The sequence below is a fragment of the Caretta caretta genome, chromosome 2, assembly GCF_965140235.1.
Source record: "Caretta caretta isolate rCarCar2 chromosome 2, rCarCar1.hap1, whole genome shotgun sequence".
NCBI classification, from domain to species: domain Eukaryota; kingdom Metazoa; phylum Chordata; order Testudines; family Cheloniidae; genus Caretta; species Caretta caretta.
Genome location: NC_134207.1, coordinates 234,176,948 through 234,203,666, shown reverse-complemented (window position 1 = coordinate 234,203,666; position 26,719 = coordinate 234,176,948). Strand labels below are relative to the sequence as shown.

General features: G+C 43.6%; 1 protein-coding gene across 4 annotated transcripts in view; it reads left to right on the top strand.

Annotated features, from left to right (window-relative positions):
- The first annotated feature begins 3,303 nt into the window (after positions 1–3,303).
- The window catches only part of PIP4K2A (phosphatidylinositol-5-phosphate 4-kinase type 2 alpha), a 194,785-nt gene continuing 171,369 nt past the window's right edge, over positions 3,304–26,719 (top strand). The window contains exons 1-2 of one of the 4 annotated variants that reach the window (XM_048837914.2): positions 3,304–3,596; positions 18,681–18,704. In XM_048837914.2, coding sequence (XP_048693871.1) covers positions 3,456–3,596; positions 18,681–18,704 — 165 coding nt within the window. In that variant the 5' untranslated portion in view covers positions 3,304–3,455. Of the gene's footprint in view, positions 3,597–3,978; positions 4,001–18,674; positions 18,755–26,719 lie in introns of those variants that run through there. The other 3 variants (XM_048837915.2, XM_048837917.2, XM_048837916.2) reach the window with 3 other exon arrangements.

Genomic DNA, 26,719 nt, shown 5'->3' with positions numbered 1-26,719 from the left:
TCGCAGTATGCAACTTTCTGCAGCCCATAATGCAATCCATATCCCATAAATTTTCTTGCCTTTTTTTTAAATCCTGCAAACCTGTGCAGCCCTCTTTGGTGTCCACCATCTTTGACCATAGCATGAAGCCTGCACAGTGCTGCACTATTTTCATGAACATTGCAAATATAGTACAAACAATCCTCCAGTACTTTCAGACCCACAGGAAGAACCGCAACAGTGGGAAACATGATTATTTCTTCAAGGACAGACTATTAAAAAGACATAGCAAAGAACAATTCAAGGTTATTGGTGGTGTTCATGGAGCAGCTGCAGCTGGTAGAGAACTCCTTCTGGGCCAAGGAAATGAGCACTGACTGGTGGGATCACATCATCATGCAGGTTTGGGATGATGAACAGTGGCTGCAGAACTTTCTGATGCAAAAGGCCAGATTTTTGGATCTGTGAGCTGAGCTCACCTCAGCCCTCGTGTGCAGGGACACGAGAATGAGAGCTGTATTGAAAACTGAGCAGTGAGTGGGGATCACGCTCTGGTAGCTTGCAATGACGGATTCCTACCTGTCAGTGGGAAATCATTTTGGAATTGGAAAGCCCATGGGAGGGAGGGACATTGTCATGCAAGTGTTTGGGACCATTAATTATGTCCTGGTACACAGGACTGTGACTCCTGGCAATGAGCAGGACATAGTGGATGGATTTGCAGCAATGGGGTTCTGTGGGGTGCTGATGGGGTCTCCACCAAGTATGGCATACAACTTGTTGTAAAAGTGGCAGGTCTATGGCTCAGCATGAGAATGAGAATTGGCCTCCTTGGCCTTGTGGTATGTCTGGTGTAGTTCCTTTGCTTTCATGCAGTATTGCTGCTGATCCCTGTCATACCCCTTTGCCTGCATACCCTGTGGAATCTTTTCGTAGATGTCCACATTTCTACAACTGATCTGTAGCTGTGCCTGGACAGCCTCTTCCCTCTGTAGGTCCAGGAGATCCAAAATCTCTTGTCTACTCCAGGCAGGAGTGCATCTAGTACATGGAGCCAGTGTGGTCAGCTGTGCATAAAAAGAGAGAGTTGCTAGGTGAGCTTGTGGGGTGTTTAAAGGGTGGGGACTTCCGGCCTCCATGACCCTTAGGCAGTGGAGTTCACAATTGTGATCAGAATAGTTACTGTCAGGCATTGTGGGAGGTGTGTTAGGGTTGACATAGAGAGATAACCTGGGTGACACAATATCTTTTATTGGACCAACTTCTGTTGGTGAGAGAGACAAGCTTTCGGGCCACACAGAGCTCTTCATAAGGGTTGACATAGGTCACACAGTGTCTACACTTGCACTGTGTCACCCTCTATAGATCAACCATGGCTGATTGCCGTTCAGGGAGGCAGTTATGTTGTGTTAACTGCGTGCTTCTGTTGGCCAGAGATAAATATGAGTGTAGACTTATGGACAAATAGGTTGACATGAGGTGACTTACACTGACCAAACTTTGTACTGTAGACCATGTCTCATATACTATGGTGATGAGTGTCGTATCAGAACCTACAGAGTATAGAATAGCCATTGGGTGCTGAGCTCTTTTAAAAACTGGCTCTAACTTTATTTTTGGGCACATAAGTAAGTGATCTGCTTTTTTTCCCAAAAGTGCTGAACATACAGCAGCTTCCGTGTCTGCAATAGCAACTTCAAGCACCTATTATTATTTTTTTTTTTTTGGTGAATCTTGTTTTAGGAACAAAAAGGAAACAGTCAGAACACCTCTCCATATACTCCTACATAACTTTATAATTTAAAAAAGAACTATGGAGAATAAGCTGTGAAGTCCTTGCTCTTCCTCCTTCCATCCCACCCTCTCTTCTACCAGAAACTGCAAAGATTAGAACACAATAAATTCTAACACCTGTTTGGATGCAAGTGGGATGGAGAATAAGCACCACTGAGTTATCTGGCTTTCATCTTGGTTAAACTTTCACATAAAAGATGGAAGTTATAGGGAATTGGAGAGGGTGAGAGACTCAACAATGGGTGGTTGTGTGTGCAAATTCCTCTAGATATATGAGCTTACATGTAAATCTGATCTTTTTTGCTGAGTGATCAGCCCACCAACAAAGCGAGATCTGCAACATTCCGGATCAATATGTGCAGTTCAGAAGGTGGTGGATACATTGACAGTGCATGCTTAACCTGTACAAGTATGTGGAACGTGAACAAAGTGAGCTGTAGCTCACGAAAGCTCATGCTCAAATAAATTGGTTAGTCTCTAAGGTGCCACAAGTACTCCTTTTCTTTTTGCGAATACAGACTAACACGGCTGTTACTCTGAAACTTGCTAGAGTTGTAATTACTGAGGGAGATGTGTGGGATGTAGGTGGTATTTCCTTATCAGCCAGAGTCTGAGACAGAAGGAAGTGCCTTGTGAAGATGCCAGTTTGTCAGTGTCAGTGTGTGTGTGTGGATGCCCTGGCATGGTTATGAAGTATTTTGTAACCTGTTATTTCCTTGCTCCTTAGGGCATGGGTGAAATCACTTAACTAACCGTAATCCCTTTTCAAATGAAGCTTTTACAATGGAATATTATAGAATACATACTACAGGGAAATATCTTTTTTTAAAATATGGGCAAGGCAAACTGATGTTCCCACAGGATAAGGATCTTCAAACTAGGCACGAGAGAGATGATGGATCTTCCCGGTGAAGCGCCATGGGGCTGCCAGTCACGGCAGCGCACCGTGACCGAAAGCCTGGGGCTGGGGGACTGCACGCCCCGGTGCCTCAGGGCAGCAGCGGGGTACCGCTGTACCGCTCGCCCAGGGCTGATGCCCGCTCCAGAGGCCAGCGGGCCCCTCCTACGCAGGCGGGTGGAGGCAAAGGGGAGCGCGGTGCGGTGACAAGCTCGCGCTCCGCGGGCTCGCCGAGCTCAGGCAGGTGGCGGGACGAGTCTTCGCTAGGCTGGGGGACGGGCTGGCTCCCCACACGCCCCCCGTGACATGGAGACAGCGGGCCCCTCTCCGCCCAGGGAAGGCAGCTGGCTTTCCCCAGCCTATCCCCTCCCCCTTTTATTAAACGGGGTTTTCCCTGCGCCCCCCACTTACCCCAATGTTACCGCCTCCGCCCCGCTCCGCTTCGGGAGCGGACCCGGAGGGCACAGTGAAGGCAGAGAGGCTTCGTTGCTGCCAGTGCGCATGCTCGGCTCTCTCGGGCATGCGTATTGGTAAGGAGGGAGCCGAATCTCACGCTGCCCCCTGAGCCGTTCCCGCCCAGGGGCGGGGTCGCCGGACGCGGAGCGCGGCAGGCGGAGGAAGCCCTGGGGAGGAGGCGGGGCCCTTTCAGCGAGCGGCGCAGGCGGCCAGGCCGGGATGCGCCTGGCATCCCGCGGCAGGCAGCCCGCCACCCCCGTGCAGCGCCAGCCGCCTCTCCTCCGCCCGGGCCCGGGGCGCTGAGCCGCCCCCTCCCCTCGGCTGCGCCATGGCGGCCCCCGGCAACATCGTGTCCGTTATGGCGAGTAAGACCAAGACCAAGAAGAAGCACTTCGTGGCGCAAAAAGTGAAGCTGTTCCGGGCCAGCGACCCGCTGCTCAGCGTCCTCATGTGGGGGGTCAACCACTCGGTAAGTGCGGGGCTCCCCGGCCTCCCTCCCTGCGCCGGGCTCCCCCAGCGCCCGCCCCCTCCGCAGCCCCCCGACCGCCCAGGCAGCCGGGGACCGGGGCATCCATCCCCCTCCTGCGTGGGGGGCAGCGCCTCTTCCCGCGTGTGGGGGGCGCCTCTCGGGGGTGACAGCGGGTGCGCGGCGCCCCGGGGCGGGCTGGCGGGGGGCTCCGGGCGTCTTGGCGCTGCCGGGGCCGTTCTCGTGGCCGGGCTGCGCCGCTCGCCCTGGGGCTGCTGGCTCGCAGCAGTTGCCGTGACCGGCCGTGGCGCAGGGCAGCGCGGTGGCGGAGATCGGCTCGTGCTCTGCCGCCAGCCCGCTTGGCTTCGCCGCCGCTGCTGGGGACGGACGCGGTTGGCGGAGTCGCGGTGAGTGTCCAGCAGCAGAGAAGCGGTTGCTGTAAAGGGGAGGGGGCGAGGGAGGCTCGCTAGCCGCAGCTAGTGCAGCCTGCCTCCCTCCCCCGCCTCGAAAGCACGGGTGTTTTAGTTGTCTGAGCCAGAGAGCGAGCTGGGGAAGCCGGAGAAGCGCCGCCGGCTTGCACTGCTGCAGTCCCCTGTCTCTGAATCAGCGATAGCGGTCGTGGAGCGGAACCCGTGCGATGGTAATCTGATTATGAGGAGTAGGAGGAAAGCTGAGACATGACCACTGGGTCTGGGCAGAGCCATAAAAGTTTGCATATCTACATGCATATTGTCCCTGATCTGCCGTACTGCTGCAGCAGCCGGGTGGGAGAAAACTATTTCGCTTCTCATGGCTTTGAGGTCTTCAGTAGCTAGGGGTGTGTGTGTGTGTTATGTACATGTCTCACCTTCCCACCCCTCCCCTTTGTGTAACTGTGACGATTGTTAAAACGTGAGACTACTGAGGTCTAATGTCTGCATTAAACCTTTCTCCAGATAAGGAAAGGTGACTGCATAGCTGATCTTGAGTGCCTGGGGTAGTCTGTGTCCTATTGATCAGTGATGCAATTTATTAAGCAGTGGGCAAAATACATAACAGAGGAGTCCATTAAGTCACAATATTTCTCATTATGATTTGGGCTGTTCTACCTTCCCAACAAGATCTGTTCTTAAGAAGCGGGCATATTGGATGTACTATGGTAATAAAAGCAATTATAACCTTTTAACTTCTTGAGTTCTGGTACCTCAAAAACAGTTTAAGCAAATGTTTCTGTTTTTTGCTGGGGTTGAGAAAGTTTTTTGTGTGTGCTCTTGAGATGGTAAAACTGCCAAATGGCAACACTTGCCAAGTGTCATATCACTGTGCAGTTGATACGCTGTTATAACTACATGTTCTCAAGGAATTTAATGTAGCCAGATGCATAAAAACTAATGGTGGCTTGAGGGTTTAAATTGGGAGCCTAATAATGAGGGTGTCACATGCATGGGGCATTATGTGACTCAAGACACAGCTTTGCATCTTTAAATAGCTAATGCAGAAGGCTAATGATGTAGAGTCTAAAGATCACCTAAATCCAGACATTGGGGAGTAAAGTCAAAAGCTTTTTGGTCTCTTATGTTAGTTTTTTATTGGTAGTGTTAGCTCTGTACTGTCACACATGATATTTTCTATTCATGGAGGCACACACAATTGATACTTTGGAATGCTTGCAACTAGTTAATAGGAGATCTAGCTTGAGATCACTGGATAAAAGCAGACATTTCAGTACAACAATAAAGGTGGTCTTACTACCAAAAATCAGACTCTCCTTGCCATGCCACCCAACCCCTCTGGTCCTGCTTTTTTTGTAAAGTTCAACAAAAGGATTTTTAAAGAAAATTATGAAAAGGTCAATAACCTCATCCCAAACCTGTAGTCCTCAGTCAACAATCTAATCATTCGATCATACACCATTTAACAGACTTGACAAACTTGATGATTTTTTTAAAGAAAATCTGTAGGTTCAGATTTCTTTACAATGGTGGGCAAGCTTCATTATCTCCATGGAGACAGATAAAGTAACTAACTCACAGAGGCTATGTGACTTGCTTAAGATAACAGAAGAAATTGGTGGCCGATCTCAAAATAGATTGCAGATCTCCCAAGGGACAATTGTATTTGGTGGCATCTTGTATACTGGACAGGTAAGGGAGGAGAAAGTATATATTACCTTTTGTCACTATTACTAGTCCTAGCAGAAAAGACCAAAATGTGTCTCCCACCCTAATGGTAAAGTAAGTAGCAAACAAGACAACTTCATGTATGACACTTATCAAATGCTGTTATAGAGCAGTTTGAATTATGTTTCCTTCAAGCTTAAAGCTTCTGCATATCGGTTAAGGAAATATAGCAAAATCTAAGTGCAAATAACTTATGGGTTAGTAAATCTTGCTCATTTCCTGTCTTTCTCCCTCTTTCTTCATTTCTTTCATATCTCTAAAATTCATTCTGTCCCACATATCTTTCTCATTCTGTTCATTGCCCTCTTTTCCTTCTGGGGGGAAAAACAGCCTCTCCTTCTTGCTGTTTCTCATTCATCACCTGTGTCATTTTTCTTCCTAAGGTGCAACATTGGGGAAAGAAGGTTGAATCCTTTCTCCCCTGTTGCAGTCCTGTCAGGTTCTTCACATTCTTTCTCTTCCCTACTGCTCCACACCCACAAATAACTTGAACATTAAGGTATATAGTAGGATGAATTCTGCAACTGTGTGGGAATGAACAGTTCACTTCCTAGCTGTGTCCTTTGTTTCACATGCTCTGAAGAGACGAGAGAGCAGAGGTGCTGTCAGTTGGCTAGATACAAGAGTGAGGTGGCATGTAGGGAGCTGTGCCTCTGGTGATGAGAAACAAATTTCTGTGACGCTATAGAACATGTAAGACAAATCTGGTAAGTATGATGCAAGACTTTAGAGCAAAATATGGAACTATTGTATGAAATGCAGAAAAGATGAGAAGCTTCCTTCCATTGTGAAAACTATTTTTTTGTGTATGAGGCATTTTGGACAAGAGGATACAGAGTAACACATTGTTCCCTACACTTTGAGTTGAAAATAACAAACTAAAAACTTGGCTAGGGCTCAAGTGAAATATCAGTGTTTTAGCAGTAAACTTACTTAAAATAGTCAGTTTCATGTGAGAAGTGTTTGATTCTTTGTTGGCAGGAAGTGGTTCTGAGCATGAATGCGTGATATACAAATCTTCCCATGGTCAAAAAAGGATAAACTTATAAAGATTAGAGTGAATAAAATGAATTTATATCCACACTAGCCTGTTGCATTTTATGTCAATAGAGGAGGAAGAATTTTTAAATGACTTCTCATCTTGGACAATATTGAAGCAAAAGGACATCTGAAGAGGGGAACTTTGAGGTTTATCCTGCAACAGAAAAGTAACAAAGTAGCTTTCAGCGATTGTGTTACAGTGCCAAGATTATGACAATTTGGCAGCTCATAAGAGATCTGGAAGAAACGGGGGGGATATCTGGATTCATCAAGGACAGAGGTTGGAGATACTTCAGAGTCAGTAACAGAATAAACTGGAAGCCACGAAAGACTTGGACTATTAAATGAGTGTGGCTATAAAAATAAAAGAATGTGAAGTCCATAATGATAGTAATGAGACTAATTAACCGGACACAGAATAGATTACATTCATTAGAGGAAATAAGACTGACAGTAAGTGTTGGCAGTCTTAGATCTGCTTTCTAATACTAAGTATGTACATCAACCAATAAAGAAAGGAATAATGCCAGATTTTGAGATTTTGTAATACAGAAAGTATAATAGAAGACAAAAAGAAAGGAGAGAATATGTGAAGCAGTCACTGTATCCTGTATTTGAAATATAAATGAGACAAGAAAACACTGAAAGGGGAAGGAAATTGACAATTTGGAGTATATTGAATGAAATCAGATTCAGTGAGGGTAGTGAACTGGGGAGGGGTGTTATAAGAAAAGCTCTGAATTACTACTTGTGCATAGGCGGCAAAGAGTCCTGTGGCACCTTACAGACTAACAGACGTATTGGAGCATAAGCTTTCGTGGGTGAATACCCACTTCGTCAGATGCATGTCCGACGAAGTGGGTATTCATCCATGAAAGCTTATGCTCCAATATGTCTGTTAGTCTATAAGGTGCCACAGAGCTCTTAGTCTGGATCTGGAAAAGCGGCAAACACGGCTACCCCTCTGATACTTGTGCATAGTGATGAGTTCTAATTATTAACAAGGTTCAAAGTGCCTTACTAAGGTATTGTTGTGAATTCCCATTCCCTTGGGGAGAAGGGGTGAAATCAAGCAGGATTTCTTCACACGCACCCCCCCCACCCCCCCCGGGATCTGTGCTTGCTTTTTTTTTTTTTTTTTTTTGGTCTTCTGTCATTTTGAACTGGTAAAACCACAATATGTTCTGAAAATCTCTTGATGCTAGAAACATCAAGGTTTAATCTGAATCTGTAATGAAAATTGATCTAAAGTAAAAAAAGGAAATTGAGAGCACTCAGGTTCTGGTGCCTATTGGAAAACAAAGTTCTAGAGCTGTCTAGAAGCCTAGAGGGAAAGAATACGTAGTTGGTGGTGACTGGAGAGATAAGCAGGGCTGCTTGATGGAGATATGAATTGTTAAGGAGGGGGAACTTCTGGAAAGTAGGCAAATATCATGTGATTTTTTTAAAATTATTTTTTAAAGCTGGCTAGCAAATCTGTTTTAGTCTTTATAGGTGAATTCACTAGGTGGTTCTTCCATTCTAATCAAAGTAAATATAAAAGTTGCTACTCAATAGTGCAAATGCATGACTAGAGACTGATTTGACTCAACATGCCTGTACTTGAAGGATGTGATGGGAAACTAGCAGTTGACTATATTACAAGTATTGTAACTGAAGTAATGTAAACAGTTTTTCTAAAGTTAATGTAAACATTGCCCAGAATACTCAAGTAGCAAGAAAGACAGAGCACTTGTGCTCATTTTAAAATGCCAAAACTGATTTATTTGGAGTATTGCAGATTAAATATGCTATTGAATGAAACTTGGCCTATTGAAGTAGAAGAGTAGAACATGGAGTTTGATTCTCCAGGTGAGAGACTTTTCATGTTGCAATCATAGTAACCTCAATGATAACTTAAGTCCTTGTTTCATGTATTCAAGCAGTTCTCCACATGTGCATAATTTAGGAGTAACCTTATCTATTGGAGTTGGACACTTGAAAATGGCAAAGATGACTTTGGTTATGCTATTAAAACAAATAGGGCTCTATCCTTGAAATGGGAGAGAAGGGTGGAGGGCCAAGGTGATCATATGCCACCTTTATATCTTCCCCCAGAGCTGCAAGGGGTTGGTTTGGTACCAGGATGAAGTTAGAATGACCCTGTGTCTACTGTTGTTTATGCTGGTATCCCCTAGAACAGGGGTTCTCAAACTTCATTGCCCTTACAACAAAAATTATTACATGACCTCAGGAGGGGGGGACCAAAACCCGAGCCCACTCCAGGTGTGGGGGACCGAAGCCGAAGCCCAAGAGCTACAGCCCCAGGCCACAACAAGTCTAAGATAGCTGTGGCAACCCCATTAAATCAGTCGTGACCCACTTTGGGGTCCCAACCCACAATTTGAGAACCGCTGTACTAGGTGGTTGTTTTTGCCAGTTGGGATTTGGTGATCCCCGATAGCACTCCCAGGTACTTTTCAGCTGACTGCCCTACTTCAGTCTGCTGTCTTGATTGCATGTTTAAGAACTTGGATGGAGCAATGTGCAGTTTTCTTTTCAGACAGAAAATCCTGAGCTACATTAGAACTCCTTTGCCCCACTTGGCATATAGGCAATGTGCAACGGTGGTGTTACTTAATTGTAAGCTCCTTATTTTGGTTTAATGTATACCTTATTTTGAGTAAATAGGTTTATAAGGTGAATTGCAGTTTGTTTCATAAAATCTTTTCCCTTCCCCCTTTGGTTTCTAGACATTAGGAAAATAATATAGAAACGAGATTATTAGATCTCTACAATATCAGGAAGGATGATAGGAAGATTGAGAAAATACTAAAACTCAATTGCAGTCTTTATTCAAACACTTTGTTAGATGGGGTTTTAAAGGACTCATCTACACACAGTAGTAGCAGCAGTTGCCACTCAATTCCAAACAAGCTATAGGAGTGACTGTGAGATGAGCAGTACAGCTGCTATCATGGTTCACTATGCTTCTGATCCCTTTGCTTCTTGAGCTGATTTTTTTTGTATCCAGTTTTGAGTAGAGAGACCCTCTTCCCCTTTTCTTATACATTTTAAAGTAATAATTAAGACTGTTTAACATCTGATGGTTTAAATCCGCAGCTTTTTGTCTTGTAGCATCAGCTGTCTGCACCACAGATTACTCAAGAAATATCTGTTCAGGGGAGGGAGGGGCCAGGCATACCAACTGTACTAGCAACTGCGTAGCTATTATTCATAGCAGCGATGAATGCTGTTATTGCAGTTGTCAAAATAGTAGCTTTCTCAAGAGAAGGAAATGGCAAGACTAGAAGTTGAAGGAGTCGATGCGAATTCAAAATATATTAATGATAGACTTGAATAAAAATACTGTAGTATTTTTTTGAAAGAAGCAGACATTAGAAGACACTAGGAGAAGACTTTCCAAGGGGAGACAGGAGGAAATAAAACATGGTTTATTACACCAGCAGGTGTAGGTAATAGAGCAGCTAATAAAGCAATTAGAACTATAAAAAAAGTCAACTGGGCATCACGCCCAGATACACTAAATCCTAGAATGCTGAAGAAAATCAAAAAGGAAACAGAAAGCCTTTACTGGAAACCTAGTTCACTATGCTGTAGGCGCCACAAGAGACTTGGAGAGTGTTTGGCTCTTATGTCCTAGGGGGACACCAGGAAAATACATACCTGGAAACTTGACTTCTGCTGTGTGAAAGGTATTTAAAACTCTTGAAGGAATACGGACAGGATTGATAATTCAGTAAAGGATAACCAACATAAGGTAATGAAAGGGGGACCACGTATACATGACTTTCTTGTTGCAAAAATGTTGTGCAGTTAATAATCTCCTCCAAAATCCAAATACATCTTTGATAACACACACAGATTAAGATGCACAGTAAGTGTGAAACAGGAAGAGTTAGCAAAGTCGGTCTTAAAGTAGATCACTGGGAAAGCTGTTTCAGTCTGTAATAATTTGAGTTTATGAACTAGGATGTTGCGAAGGCTGATCTTTTTCCACTTGACATCGGAAATAGAGAACAATTTTCTAAATTTAACAGGTTTATTAACCTTCGCAGGGAGAGGCAGGATTTAGCAGAGCAAACAAGTTAATAAGGAACATAAGAATTGTCTTACAGGTTCATGCTTGTGCTTCATCTAGTTTTGTAATCCACTCTCTGATAGAGGGAAATACCAGATGCTGTAGAGAGGGTAGAAGAAGGCCCAAAGTGGCAGGGTACAGAATTAACAGCCCAGAGGAAGAAACTACTTAAGGTCCATCAGTAAGAGGCTGTCTTATACTCTGAGGCAGAAGGGTTTATATCCCTCCTATTCATTTGGGTGGCTCTTTATATCCTATATAATGTAACTGGCTTTTCTCACTGTCCATGTAAGTGTCTAATCCTGTTATCCTTTTGGCCTCAAATATCTTGTGGGACTGAGTCCCACAGGCTGCTTACGCATAGAGTTACTATATGCTTGCTGTTTTAATGTTAGATGAATCTATATTTTGTTGACCAGCAAGAGTTACTTGTAAGCTAGGGGTAGAATTGTCAGTAGAGATGTTTCCAGAGTGGTTAATGGGGAAGTTGTGGAAAGATTGCTATAAAGTAAAGCTATAAGCTATATATACACTATTGGTCCTGAGGGACTTACAGTCTAATTTCTATAATTGTGTGGCTTTCTCCTGGCTTTTAAGGGTGGCCTATAGTCTCTAAGGGGGAAAAAGTAATGTGTGTGAATTTAGTGCCTTATATTAACTTTTTAATTCTTATCGCCACCTGTTTTTGCTTTGTACTCTGGCTTCTTTCTAAACCAGTCTTGTACTTTTAGATGCCCTCTCTAACAAAGCAACCATTAAATTTTCTCCTCCCTCACTTCACTGTATTCCAGCAGAGGTTGCCCTGTAACTTACAGTAAATCTAGTTGATTCAGTACCTAGAAGTTTGTGTGGGCTTTGTTTAAATCTAGTTTTTTAAATGTATGCCATGCAGACTGTGACTCAGTAAATAATCTGAGAGCTGCCTCAAACTTGAGATGTTTATCTCCATACTATATGCCAGACTTCAAGGGGCAAAGTTAAGGTTGGATAGTTGTGTGGGCTGTGTGTGTTTCATAGAGTCGTAATGGATGAAGGATTATATGGCAGAGGAGAACTGAATAAATCTCTTATTTGTCCCTTGTGGATCTTCAGTGTTGGTTCTTAAAAGTACAGCATTCTTGTAAGGAATGTCTCTGGAGTTTTAGCTGGAGTCTCTTGAAACATGTTTTCAACTTCAGTTCTCTCTAACAGTCTGAGAATCTTTCCCTAGGTTCCTTCACCCACCCCACCCCCCCTTTAAAAAATCCGTTTATCGAAGTGCTGCAGGTAGTGAGACTTGCTCTAACTGTCCTTTTGAAGTCTGCCAAAACGGGGCTCCCCATTGCAGACATTAGTTAGTCTTCATGACTAAGTTTCCTGCACTAGCCGATGTCCAACCCAGGTATAACTCTCTCATTCCAGCCCTCTCTTGTGGGCTTATTAATTTTGGATAATACTCCCATGTGCCACTCAATCCCTTGTTGGTCCTTGCCCCAGCATCATGACTCCTCCCTGACTTATGTCCTGCATTTCTTCCCCAGTCTCTTCTGCTGCCTGTCATCCATGTCTTGTTCAGTCCAGCAGTAGCCCAGCCTGGAATCAGCTGCAGGTTGGTTAATATTTTAAAATGGTTGTTTGTAAACTTCTGTTATATATAACAGAGCTGCCTGCACAAGTGTGACTTGGCCTATAGCCACATGAAAAATGGAGTGGGAACAAGACAAAAATAAAACATGGCATGCTACTATAAGACTCGGATACCTCTGTCTGGATCACTTCTCTGGCATGGCCCCAACATACTGGAAATAAGAATTGAACTTTCTTTAGTTTGGTTCAGAAATGCTAAGTGGCTTGTTTCAGCAGAGGTAGTTAAGTTACAAAGACTCGGAAGCAGTGTAGGCATGCTTACAAAGTACTCGCGTATGTGCAGGCCCAGGTTTTGCTTATTGTCTGAGCCTGGGAGCTTCTGCTTCCTGTTGCCTTTCTGAGAGGGAGAAAGGACACTAACTTCTCTCATGTGCCCTTCCTAGCTGCCTTGTTCATATTCCTGACCTAATGAACTCTGGGTAACACCTTTTGTGCCAACTATAGGGTGGAGGAAGGGTTATTCAATATTTGTATCTTCTCATTGTTCAGTGTGTGGCCCTAGGCCTTATTTATTGAACACTATTAAAACTGTGCTCTGAAGATGGAATTATTATTTTCTGCATTGGCTTTTCTGCAGTGTTCATTACAATAGCACCTGAGTCCATGTGGAGTGAAGGGGTGGTAATATCCTTATTTTACAGATGGGAAGCAGAGGCACTGAGATTATAGTCAAAAGAACCCACTAATTCTGGATGCCCCATTCAGACACCTAGGATCTGATTTTTTCAGCATACTTAGCATTATATATCACTTCATATATTCAAAGTACAGCTCCCAGTGACTTCAGTTGCAGGGGTAAGTGCTTGGCATCTCAGAGTAGATCCATCCTGTTCACTGTATGGGCAGAGGTCCTGTAGAAAAACTAAAGACTATATCATTCATATGCACTAGGGGGGCAAATTAAGATTGCACAGGCACCTTAATTCTGGCATTTCTTAACTTTTCAGTTCTTGAATTTTCAAAATTAGTGTTCAGTTTTTTTTCAGGGTAATTTGCTAGACTTTTAAAAAAGCAGATGACAAAAGCAGAAATTCTATCAAGGTGGCATCATATTGGCACTTGCATGCGTCTTCAGCAGGGTTAGTCTTTAGATCCACCAAACAGACCTCAGCCACGTGATCTGACAGAGTAACTGAATGCAATAGTTTTCCCCTATCTGTGGACCAACACTAGAGAAAGATGAGGTACGCTTTGCTGGGGTTTTCGTGATACTTATTGAAATCATAAGGCTTGGGATTCTTTTCTTCTTGGGGTTCCGTTTAAAGCTCTGGAGGGGAGTGTGCTCTAATGAGCAGACAGACTCTTCTTCCCACTCTTCCCAAGCTTGACCCCCTTCTGCCTTGTCCCTTCCCCCTAGACCTAGTTCCATTCTCTTTGCCCAGCCAGTTCCAGTTCCCCCTTTTCTGGCTCCTCATCCAGTCTGTCTTCACCCCGCTATGTTTCCTATCCTTGCTGACTACAGACCTGTTAGTGGATGCAACAAGCACAACAAAAACAAAGCCTAACTTTCTGCAGGCATTTCAGAGACTTCCCTCAAACTTCACAATTGCCTATAGCTTGATCTAAAATTAAGGCCATTCCTGGATTGCAGGTTGCAAAATATGTCAATCTCTAAAATGGAATCATGCTTCACCATTATGGTGAGCAGTGCTAATTAAGTTCATAAAGCTTTGGACCACCTCATGTCACCTTTTATAGTGATAAGAGCTGCTCGTGGACAATGGAACACCTTTTCCTGTGCATGTGAGGTGCCTAAAAGCAGAGAGTGGTCATGTATGTATAAGGAATCAATTCTAAATCTTATACCCATTTACAAGAGGACTTCCCTTTTCATTAAGTATCTTATGTTTTCTGCATACCACATAAAACATCTGTTTGGCACACAATCTAAAGATATTTAGCTCTTCATGAATCCTGAAGAGGATGTTAAAATCTACATCTCTTATATAACAATAATTGTAGCAGTTCTGGTATAGTTAATGTTCAGGATAGGTTTCTGGGTAAAGCTTGGCTCTTCTAAGTGCTCTAAAAACCACACAGTTACTCAGATTGCCTTGAAATGGGTGTGCACTTCTTACAGAAGTCTTAATTCATACTTTTGAGCCACTTGACATATAGCCAACAAGGGGTATGGTTACTGGAGGCTTTGCATACATGTCAGCTAAATCAAAGATATAAATGAGCAAACCCTAGGTCTCTTGCAGGGAGAAATATCACAGATCCTTATGATATATCTTGGAAAACTTGAGCTCCGGAAACTTTGATGACCCTCATACTGGCACACCTGGCAGAGCTATTTATTTTACTGACCTGCTTCAGATTATTGTGACTAGAAACTGCTCAATGACTAGGGCCCTACAAAATTCATGGCCAGGAAAAACGCATCCCAGACTATGAAATCTGCTCTCCCCCTGTGAAATCTGGTCTTTTGTGTGCTTTTACCCTATACTATACAGATGGGATTGTTTAGTCTGCAGAAGAGAAGAATGAGGGGGGATTTGATAGCTGCTTTCAACTACCTGAAAGGGGGTTCCAAAGAGGATGGATCTAGAGTGTTCTCAGTGGTAGCAGATGACAGGACAAGGAGTAATGGTCTCAAGTTGCAGTGGGGGAGGTTTAGGTTGGATATTAGGAAAAACTTTTTCACTAGGAGGGTGGTGAAGCACTGGAATGGGTTACCTAGGGAGGTGGTGGAATCTCCTTCCTTAGAGGTTTTTAAGGTCAGGCTTGACAAAGCCCTGGCTGGGATGATTTAGTTGGGGATTGGTCCTGCTTTGAGCAGGGGATTGACTAGCTGACCTCCTGAGGTCCCTTTCAACCCTGATATTCTGTGATTTCATGGGGGAGACCAATGTTTCACAAATTGAGGGTTCTTACCCAAAAGGCAGTTGCGGGGGGTGGGTGGGTCGCAGGTTATTTTAGTGGGGTCATGGTATTGCTACTCTTACTTCTGTGCTGCCTTCAGAGCTGGGTGATTAGAGAGCAACGGCTGTTGGTCAGGTGCCCAGCTCTGAAGGCAGCACCCCACCAGCAGCAGCACAGAAGTAAGCGTGGCAATACCATACCATGCCATCCTTCTGCGCTGCTGCTGGCGCGGCTCTGCCTTCGGAGATGGGCTCCCAGCCAGCAGACACCGCAATCCAGCTGCCCAGCTCTGAAGGCAACACCGCTGCCAGCAGCAATGCAGAAGTAAGTGTAGCAGTACTGCAAGCCCCCTACAATAAATCCTGTGACACCCCTCCCAACTCCTTTTTCAGTCAGGACCCCTACAATGACAACACCATGAAATTTCTGATTTAAATGGCTGAAATAATGAAATTTATTATTTTTAAAATCCTATGACCATGAAATTGACCAAAATGGACTATAAATTTGATGGGGCCCTACCAATGAGTTTACAGCATCTCAATGATGAGCAAGGCATATAACACATTTGCCTTCTGCCTGGATCAGGTTAAATATTAATAGGATGCAGATACACAAATCATAGGGCAGAATCTTTGTATTTAAAAAATGCACACTCTGTCTCCTTGTTATGCTTCATAGAGAGCCACTGAATCTTTCACAGGTGAATTGCAAGAAGTATTAATATTAAGTGTTGTGTCTGAAATTTTGTCTCTACTGTCCACTTAGTGTGCTGAAATTTAGGTATATGTCTGCAGTTGATAGATATTCAATATCAATACAAAATATTTTAATTTCAAAGGCATTCAAAACTGATTCTAAGTTGCTGTGAAATGGCTCTAACGTATAACTAAATTTCACTATTCCATAGTTATAGGGTAGAATTGCATCCACAATGCTCCTGTGTATATGTGGTGACAAAAAATAAAATAAAACAAAACAATCCTTTTGCAGGGAGCTTATTTCAGTATTAGAAGCAAAATTTTCATCTGCATATCGCTAAAGAGTTTGAAAGGTGATAGACAAAGCCTCTTTGTCTTGCATTGGGACCCTCTATGTTCAGTTGTTTTGATTATTGTTCTCTTTAGTTGTGCTCACAATGCACATGAAGCTTAGCATATGGACTTAATTCACTTTTTCAGAAACAATGTTGCCATATTGTGTTAATGAGTGTTGCAGTACAGCCACAGCATAACTGTAACTGTTTATGTACAGTGTATCATTGGCATATAATTCACTTAATAGTTGTGTAATGGATATTTATACTGCAGGCCAAAATATTTATTAGCTGTTGGACAATATTTCTATTCTGAGGCTGAAATGTGTAAACTTTCTTCAGTAAGATATGCCTTGAATTATAACTGTAAAGGACTCTGCCCCCTAGGGTTACTCTCCATGACAGACTTTTTTCACAAAAGCCTTTACCAAACTACCCTATCCCAACACAGCCAAATACTACATCAACCATCTACAACTAGTAATGGTCTGAGAGTGAGGAGTGAATAATTTGATAAAGTGGTGTGTCTGAAAGGGGAACAGATTTAAACTTGTTGTGCTTAGTCTGGTGTTCAGTGGCTGTAGTAGTGGTAAGGTATGTGCTTGTGGTTGGAGGAGTAGAAGGCAAGTACTCCTTGGCACCTTAACTTTTCACTTCCTTACTTGGGTTTGTCAGGTGTGTTGTGTAGCAGCCCTAATGGTTTTACAACACTTGTGTATTAACTGGTTTTTAATGTTTATGCACATGCCTAGAGCCTCTATACAGGGAAATATATTGCACAAAACATCCTTCAGTTATGATAGGTGGACTCTGGGCTGAAAGTTCAGCTGAGGCTAGTAAAACTATATAGGTAGCATTTCTACTAAGGCATAATATTTAAATCACTGCTTTTATGAGCAAGGGCTAAAATACAAAACCCACTTCTTTGACCTAGCATCCTACAAAAGTATCAATGAAGATCTCTATGTATAATACCATGGAAATGTCTCTTATTGAGTCTAGATATCCTTTGTATTTAATATCTTGAATGATAAGACCTGTAAAGTCTAGTATTCAAAAGTTAAGAAATGCCAGAAGCAACGTTGTCCATGAAACCTTAACTTGTCCCCCTTTTTGCAAATGCATTGGCAGTCTTAGCCACTTAAAAAGTCTGTGGCAGAGCCAGGAATAGAACACGGCTCCCTTGGGTCCTAGTCTCTTGTGACTGGAGCCCTGCAAATCTGTGGATATCTGCTTTATATCTGCAGGCCATGTTTGCTGCTCACGGAATGGATGCGGATACAAATTTTGTATCCGCTCAGGGCTCTACTTCTGGCACTAGAATGTCCTTTCTGTTCTTGTTACTCTCTGCCTCATTCACTGTCCAGATGCACTGAGTGAAGTTGGGGTCCTGTAAAACAAATTGTGTGTGGTCATGTAATTAAAGACTGCCTCAGAAGTCACTTGCATAAGGGGGCTGAATTAGCGTTGCACAAGCAACATTCGTTCTGGTATTTCCTAACTTTTGAGTGCTTGTTTTTCAAACTTTACGTACAAAAAATACAGAAGAAAGTTATTTCCTAGTTCCCCTTTAAAAAGGAAAACTGAGAAAACAGATTACGTCGTGTGAAACAATATAGATCCATTGCATGGGTCATCAATAAGATTAGAAACCAGAACTTCTAGATGTATGCCACAAACCTCTACTTCTTGAATGGAGTAAATGGTCACAGTAGTAGGCTGTTATCCTATACATAGACCAACCAGTAGAGGGGAGTGTAATGTTTTGCCTACTTATTAGGCAGAAGAGGAATGTTAGGAATTGGGAATTAGTTTCTATCTATTCCTCTGAATGAGAATGTGATAAGGGTTAGACAGCACACCCAACCACACCTCCTTATCAGAAGAACCTTCTGAACTGTTTTTTCTGCAAACACTTCGTACCCTCAGCTGAATTTATTTTTTTCTTTTAGAGCACAAGCATGGGAAAACTTCAGTACAAATAGTTAAAATTTGGTAAAGTTTTATAAGAAACTTAGAAAAATTGCCTACAGTAGAAAGTGTTGGGCAGTATTAACTACAGATGTTGCTACCAACAATGTTTATACCTTGGATATGTGTCTATTTATGCACCACCATGTTAACCATGGGACTGAAGAAAGATAATATCTAATTCTGAGCTTCTGGTATAGGGGCTCATGTTGAAACGTATGTTTTTAAATATAGAACATGGCTACAGCACTTTTTATGGGCAACAAGCACAAACAATACGAGGTGCTCTATTTCTGTTTTTTCTACAGCTCCATTGGGGCAGCACACCTAAGGTGAGGGAGCAAGGAGTTCATCTGTCTGCAAGTTTCCAAGGTCGTTTAAGGTATCTAGTGACAGGTTCAATGGGGGAGTAATCTCTGATATTGTTTTAAATGAATTAGACTTCGTATTTTTGTGGGATTGTCTCAGTACTAGATGACATGCTGCCATAGTATACCAGCTTTATGGAGGGCTTTTCAGGTATGTTTTTGAAGTGTCTTGATCTGTGAAATCCTAAAAGGTACCACATGGCTTGCTGCATTCACTGAGCACTGCACTTGGGAGCAAAGTCTTTGTTCTTCAAGTAGCGCCCTGTGGGTGTTCCACTTCAGTTGTGCTTGTGCCCTGTGTCTTTGACTGGAGATTTTTTTTTTGCAGCAGTGCCCGTTCAGCCCATGCATGCAGCCCACACTTCTTCGTGCCCTTTGCCTAGGATATCTGAGGCTGCACAGGCAAACTGCCCTCAGTTTCTTCTCAGTTGCCTTTGGCCCAAGATGGAGTCTGCTGTGTGCCTGTTCTCTAATATTTAGCTTTTTCTCTACCTTATAGTACTGTAATTGTTCAAACAATTTTCCTTTTGGTTTTCCTTTTCTTAAAAAAACACCTTTTTGTTCATAGCGATATTTATGTAGTTAGGAGATTTCCCCTTCTAGGCTTAAATTTTTATTTGTTTTTGTTCGGGAATGCCAGGGCTCTCAGGATTCAAGAGGTGCCTCTCTGTCAGGAGATTATTCCGATAGGTGATGGACACTCCAAGCACTTCTGCTCTCTTGGTAATATGCATATCCCCTGTAAGTGCAAGATCTGCACTTTCAAGTGACCGATATGTCAATGTGGACAGGACTCTAGGGACTGTTAGAGAGGTAGGCAGTACTGCAGCACCAAGTACATCTACAGAAGTGGTTCTCAACCAGGGGTATGCGTATGTCTTCCAGGGGGTGCTTCAACTCGTCTAGATATTTGCCTACTTTTATAACAGGCTACATAAAAAACAAAGTCAGCAAAGTCAGCACTAGCAAAATTTCATATAGACAGTGACCTGTTTATACTGCTCTATGTACTATACACTAAATGTAAGTACAATATTTATATTCCAATTGATGTATTTTATAATTATATGGTAAAAATGAAACAGTAAGCAAATTTTTCAATAATAGTGTGCTGTGATGCTTTTGTATTTTTATGTCTGATTTTGTAAGCAAGTAGTTTCTTAGTGCGGTGAAATCAGACTCCTGAAAAGGGTAAGGTAGTCTGGAAAAGTTGAGAGCTACTGATCTACGGTACCAAAGTCCTCATCTACATTTGCCTCTAAGCAGAAGGAGGTAAGGAGTAAATCTCCAAGAAGCTCTCGGTCAGTTTCACAAGAAGGCTATGGAACCTCAGGTCCCAAGGAGACCAGGTTCCCAGGCTCTGAGTGAGGCTGGTACCACAGAGGTGAAGAGGAGTCAGTTATCTAAGGCCAAGTCTACACTACCCTCCGGATCGGCGGGTAGTGATCAATTTATCGCGTCTAGTGTAGACATGATAAATCGATCCCTGATCACTCTGCCGTTGATTCTGGAACTCCTCCATGGTGAGAGGCGGAAGCGGAGTCGATGGGGGAGTGGCAGCCATCGATCCTGTGCTGTGAGGACACAAAGTAAGTGATTCTAAGTCAGTCTAAGATATGGCGACTTCAGCTACGCTATTCTCATAGCTGAAGTTGCGTATCTTAGATTGATCCCCCCCCCAGTGTAGACCAGGCCTAAGACACATTCGGTACCGAGTTTGGATACCTGTATGCAGAGTGGCAGAGACAGGGTTGAACAGACCAATCCCATCGCTGAATAACACTCGGTACTGATAACAAGAATAACAATGGTACCAAAGACTGCTCACCTACCTACAGTACTGAGGGAATCCCATACCAAGTACTCGGTACCAACTGCATCGGTACCAAAGCTATCCTCCACATGTTCCCACTCAGCCCAATCTTTGATACTATTGGTATTTCAAGATACCCTAAGGATCTGATATCATCTTCTGAGCTGGTGTATTCTCTGTTAACTAGGGCTGAGGGTTTCTCAGTGTCAAGACGGTCTCGGACACTGATCCTTCTGTCACCTAGAGCACTACGCTTGCCCTCATCTAATCTGTAAGCCGAACAGCTATCTTCCCTCTTTAGACAATGCGGAAGAGGACTCATTAGACTCTCAAATTTCAGTGTGGGGTTCCCCTACCTATCCTAGTTTTGATGGCTTGGTCTAGAGCAGAGGTTCCCAAACTTTTCTTATTGCATACAGTCTTCCAGATCTACCAGCTTCCTGTGTACCCTGACCCTTCTCATCACTGATACTTTGTGTTTTCTTCTTAATGGTACCTGTCTTAGGCATCTGTCCATATTTCACTGTTCTGTACAGATATAGTTATAGTGCGACGTATACAACCAAACAGCCCCCTCCTCCCCGCAAGTTCTGAGCTCAGTTAGACTGGACATTTCCTAAGCAACTGAACCCACACTGTACAGTGATTGGAGGTGAGGGCTCTGTACGTCCTTGTCACTGTGTATCTGTCTCTCATTGGTACATCTTGAAGTAAATTAACTACTGTATTGTATATAACAAATGTCCACCTAGTTTTAAAGCTTCATCTGAGTAGCATATTATGAAAATATAATTAATAAAATCCACCATTACACAATTTCTCCCTCATAGTCCTCAGGGATGTCTTGTGTCCCCCCAGGGGTATGCGTACCACAGTTTTTAGAAACCCCTGGTTGAGAGTCTCAACTATCCAACCAACAAGGTCTCATGGGTGCAACCTCATACCCTCCTTCCTCCTTTTGGATGCCACCTCTCCCATTTTCAGGATGCATGGGAGCATATAACATCGGACAAATAAGTTTTGGAAGCCATAACATCTGGTAACACTATCCATTTCAAATCTGTTCCTCCTGTATGTTCCCCCTCCTTGTCCCTCTTCAGGACCCTCTCACAATCAATTGCTAGAGCAAGAGGTGATCTCTCTTTTACGTTTAGGAGCAATAGAACCATTTCCTGTGCAGCATGGGAAAGGGATTCTATTCAGAGTATTTACTGATTCCCCAGAAGGCCAATTTTAGACCTCAGGTCTCTCAACAAATATGTAAAGCAACAGAAATTCAGAATGGTAAACCTTGCAGCAATGATTCCTTCATTAGAAGTTGGTTCGCAACTCTTGACCTACAAGAAACGCTTTCATGTCACTATTCACCCTTCACACAAGAGATTTCTTCGTTTTCTAATAAACAAGCACTGCCAATACAGTGCGCTGTTCCCTTTCAGCCTATCTTCAGCACTGAGGGTATTTTCAAAGATTCTGGCAGTAGTTGCTGCTCACACACATTGGGTATAATTGTTTTCCCATTCATAGACAACTGGTTGATCAGGGACAGATTGAATCAGGAAGTGTTAATGTCAGTAAAGGTCATGTGTTCTCTTTTCACAGCCTGGGACTTCAAATCTACCTCAAAGTCCATTTTGACTCCAGTACAGCATCTAGATTTCATAGGAGCTTCCCTGGATGCTGTAACAGGCAAAGTGTACCATCCAGCAGATTTTTCTCACCAGAGAATCTCATCTCAAATATTCAGGGCAGTCCTCAAGTAACAGTAGGAGATTGTCTTCAACTGCTAGGATACATCAGCTTGCATCTTTGTAGTGCAGCATGCCAGTTTGCACTTTCCAGGGTCTACAGGGGTGGCTTTGAATGGTTTACAAACCAAGCGAACACAGTCTAGCAGGTTACTGTCTGTTCCCCAAGGAGTTCTACAATCTCCGGTTAAAGGACATGACCAAACTTTCACAAGTATTCCGTTTTTGCAGTTTCCCTCTCCTGTAGTGATAACATCAGATGTTCTTTTATATCTGAGACCTCCCAAGATACAGGGAAAATGCTCACTATAAGAGCAGCTTCTCCACATCAATCTTTTGGAATTGAGAACTGTCCAAAATCCTTATCTACGCTTTATACTGCTAACCAAATAGAAGACAGTAAAGATAGTGACAGACAATGTGGCATGTAAGTATTATATCAACTGTCAGGGAGGCACATATTGATCATTTCTCTGTGTCAAAGCAATAAAACTCTGGAGTTGGTACATAGCTAACCTCATAGTCGTCTCAGCTTCTTACCGCACACACATTTAGACCATCGTGGCAGATAACTTCAGAAGACCATTTTTTCCCCTAAATTACAAATGGGAACTGAACTCCAGAGTCCTTCACAATATATTCTTATCTTGGGGTTGGACCTGAAGGTTGATCTGTTTGTCTCACCAGCCAATGTAAAAATGCATTGGGTATTGCTACAGAGGGGGGTCTTGGTCCCTAATTCATAGGAGATGCATTCCTCGTCTCATGGATTAAAAGACTTCTCTGTGTATCTCACCAACATAGTTGCTGTTAAAGGTTCTCAACAAGATCGAGCCTGAGTCATGCTGATTGGATGAGATGTACGTATAATGGATTAGATCAACTTTCTAGGTAGAGACATGGACATTTTTGTTTTGTACCACTTGTATTCATAACCAAGTTAGTTTGTCCGAACATTAGATATTTTTGATATGAGCATTTTGTACTATGTATCATACAACAGTGTATATTGCTATTTTCTACTAGAGACCTTATTTGTCATAAATAAGTCAGTGAAATTACAATCAAATCATACTATATGACATTTAAAATCTGCTGACAACTGCATGGACTTCAGGAGTAATCTAAGAAGTGAGGTAATGTTGCCTTTTGAAGTCTTTCCCTATTTAAAAATAAAAGTTGGTGACTAATGTAGCAACATGATTGCAACAAATTAGAAAAAGTGAAGGAATATTTATTGTAAACAACGGTTAAAATAAATATCACAGCTAGTTACATGCAAGACTTTTTCAGGTAAGGATGTAGAACTTGGATTTTGTGTCCTAAATGAAAATAACTTGAAAAATCTTTATTTAAAATTCTCTTAAATCAACCAGAATGTTTCATGTGTAAACTATATATAGCTATAGTGTTGGCAACAATGGCATCATTTACTTGTGTACTATATTATATTAAGGCTTGAGGTAGGGTTTAGTTTTCAGTGACCTGGTCTTGTCATTGCTTCAACCTTGCATTAAATCCCCTAATAAGTCACATCACTGTCAGTGCACTGTTGCTGAAAGGATGTGTATTGATGCTGTCATTTTGTTATATAAGCCTCCGTACTACATTGATAATTGTATTCTGTTCATGAAGAAATTCTCTTCTCTGGTTGTGATTCATTATTGCATTAACCTCTTTGGTCTTATTTTTATGACTGGTTTTGACATCACTAAATAAGTTCATGTGCCTAAGTAAGATGGACTGAATCCTCATTAAGGACAATTCATTTCAGTGTTGAAACTCCTGAACTGGAGCCTACTTATGTATAGCAAAATTCTCTTTTTGAAAGTTCAAACAGAAACCTGACAGGATCTTTGTAGTTTTATTTGGGATGTGGGAGTGATAATACTTATGCACTATGCCTTTGAAGCTATTGACACATCTGTAGTAAGCTAACTCTTGTGATAAACAGGAAGTTTTTGGAAAAAAGCTTAACTTTTTTGCAGGTGGATCAAATGTTACCTGAACTCTGTGTGGTGTCCATTTATATTGCATGCAATCTCTGTATGATTAGGGCTTGTCTCTGTTGACTAAGATTCTGCCATAAGTTGTTTGTATTGTGTGTACTTAAAAATGCTAATATAGGGTTTTGACTTACTCCTGGGGGAATTCTGTGCCAATGCAGAATTTGTGCAGAATTAATGTTCTGTGCAGAATTTCCTTTTCCACTGCAAAAATGGGCTGCAGAGCTGCTGGCCGCCATTAGGGGCCCCTGGACCCAGCAGAGCTCAGCTCCCCAGCTCGCAAATAGAAGACACTGCTGGGGAGAGAGGGAGGGAGTTGGAGGGTTCCCAGCATGCCCTGAAGGAAGGAGGCTGCGTGCAGGAAACTCCGTACAAGCCTGGGACCTAGCATTAGGCTGTTTCTTCCTCTGGATCGCTGGACTCTGGGAAGGTAGGGCATGTGGGTGTCTGGGCTGGGAGGCGCTCACAGCTAGGCTTTGGGGTAGGGGGTGCAAGGGTCTAGGCTGGGGGGGCCCTGCAGCTGGGCTCTGGGGGGTAGGAGATTCAGTTATCTGTCCCCTTGGCAGGGCTCTGGAGAGGAGGGGGCAGAGAAACAGGAACTGGGTTGTCATAGGGGTTTATTTAACTCTGCTCCTAAGGGGAATTTTTTGTTGTTTGTATAGTTACAGACATAGTTGCTGACAGATATTTTGAAATAAATTACCAAAATAATTGAAGCTGGTGTGATTATATAGTGTTATTTTTACATGTAAAATATACAGAACTTCGCAGAATTTTTAATTTTTTGGTGTAGAATGCCCCCAGGAGTAAAATTTTGTTGAAACTAACAAAACTGGAAATATAGATTGACTCCTAAAGCCTTTCTGGACAAACCATAGTAATTTGCTAAAACAAATTAAAAATCTGATTTTTTTTTTCCATTACAAGATTGAAAATTGAGGTTGATACTCCATTTCCTTAAATGGACAAGTCATAACCTTAAGTTTATTGTAAGTGAAACTGGTAAAGCTGCTTGAGTTAAGGCTATTTAATGATTTTCTCTCTAAGATCCTGTTTTCGCTTGCTTATAGCTTTGCCAATCTTATAGGCTGTATAGGTTGAATTTTTCCATGCCGCAAGTGTCTGCCTCAGAATGAATTTTTTTGAGCAGTTCATCAGGGGGTGTGGGAGGGGGGAAGTATAGCTATTTAACTGAGAAACTCTAGCCCCTCTATGTCTTTGAACAGGGATGCTAAATTTGTTAAGTTTCAGAGTAGCAGCTGTGTTAGTCTGTATTCACAAAAAGGAAAGGAGTACTTGTGGCACCTTAGAGACGAACCAATTTATTTGAGCATGAGCTTTCGTGAGCTACAGCTCACTTCATCGGAGTGCCTCTGCACGCAGCATTCACCATCCTGACGCAGCGCCTGTATTCTGGCTGTATTGTTCATGTGCCTTCCCCACAGAGCAACCGAGCATGTCCTGTCCTGGAGATGAGCAGTACTTTCCCTGCAATTGCTCCTCCCATAAGCTGAAGGCAGCTGTAGTGATGGGCACTGAAACTAAGAGTGGGGAGACAGTCTTCTTTGCTCTGTGTTCCCCACTGCTGCTGCCTGGGCATCATGGAGAAGGAAGCATTCTGACAGGAATGCTGGAGTGTGTGATGGTGATGAGACAGATGGGAACCAGGAACGAAATGAATGGGAGGGGCAGAAGGGTTTAACTTAGAGGTGGGCAAACTTCGGCCCGTGGGCCACATCTGGCCTGCAGGACCGTCCTGCCTGGCCCCTGAGCTCCTGGCCCTGGAGGCTAGCCCCCGGCCCCTCCCCTGCTGTTCCCCACTCCCCTGCAGCCTCAGCTCACTGTGACGCCAGCGTAATGCTCTGGGTGGCAGGGCTGTGAGCTCCTGGGGCAGCGCAGCTGCAGAGCCCCGCCTGACCCAGTGCTCTGTGCTTCGCGGCGCGGCTGCCTGTCCTGGTGCTGCCGCGCTGCCAGCCACCGGTGTTCCAGGCAGCGTGGTAAAGGGGCGGGGTTTAATAGAGGGCAGGGGAGTTTGGGGGGTGGATAGAGGTCGGGGTGGTCAGAGGGCGGGGAACAGGGGGGTTGAATGGGGGCAGGGGTCCTGGGGGGACAGTCAAGAAGGAGAGGGGGGTTGAATGGGGTGGCGAGGGCAGTTAGGGGTGGGGAGGTCCAGGGACAGTCAGGGAGACAGGGGGGTTGGATGGGGCAGCGGGGGCAGTCAACGGCGGGGGGGGGTCCGGGGGCAGTCAGGGGACAGGGTGGGGGAGTGGATGGGGCAGGGGTCCCCGGGGGGCCATCAGGGAACAGGGTGGGTTGAATGGGACAGGAGTCCCAGGGCGGGGGGGGGGCTGTCAGGGGGCGAGAAGCCGGGGGGTCGGATAGGGGGTGGGGGCTGGGCCATGCCTGGCTGTT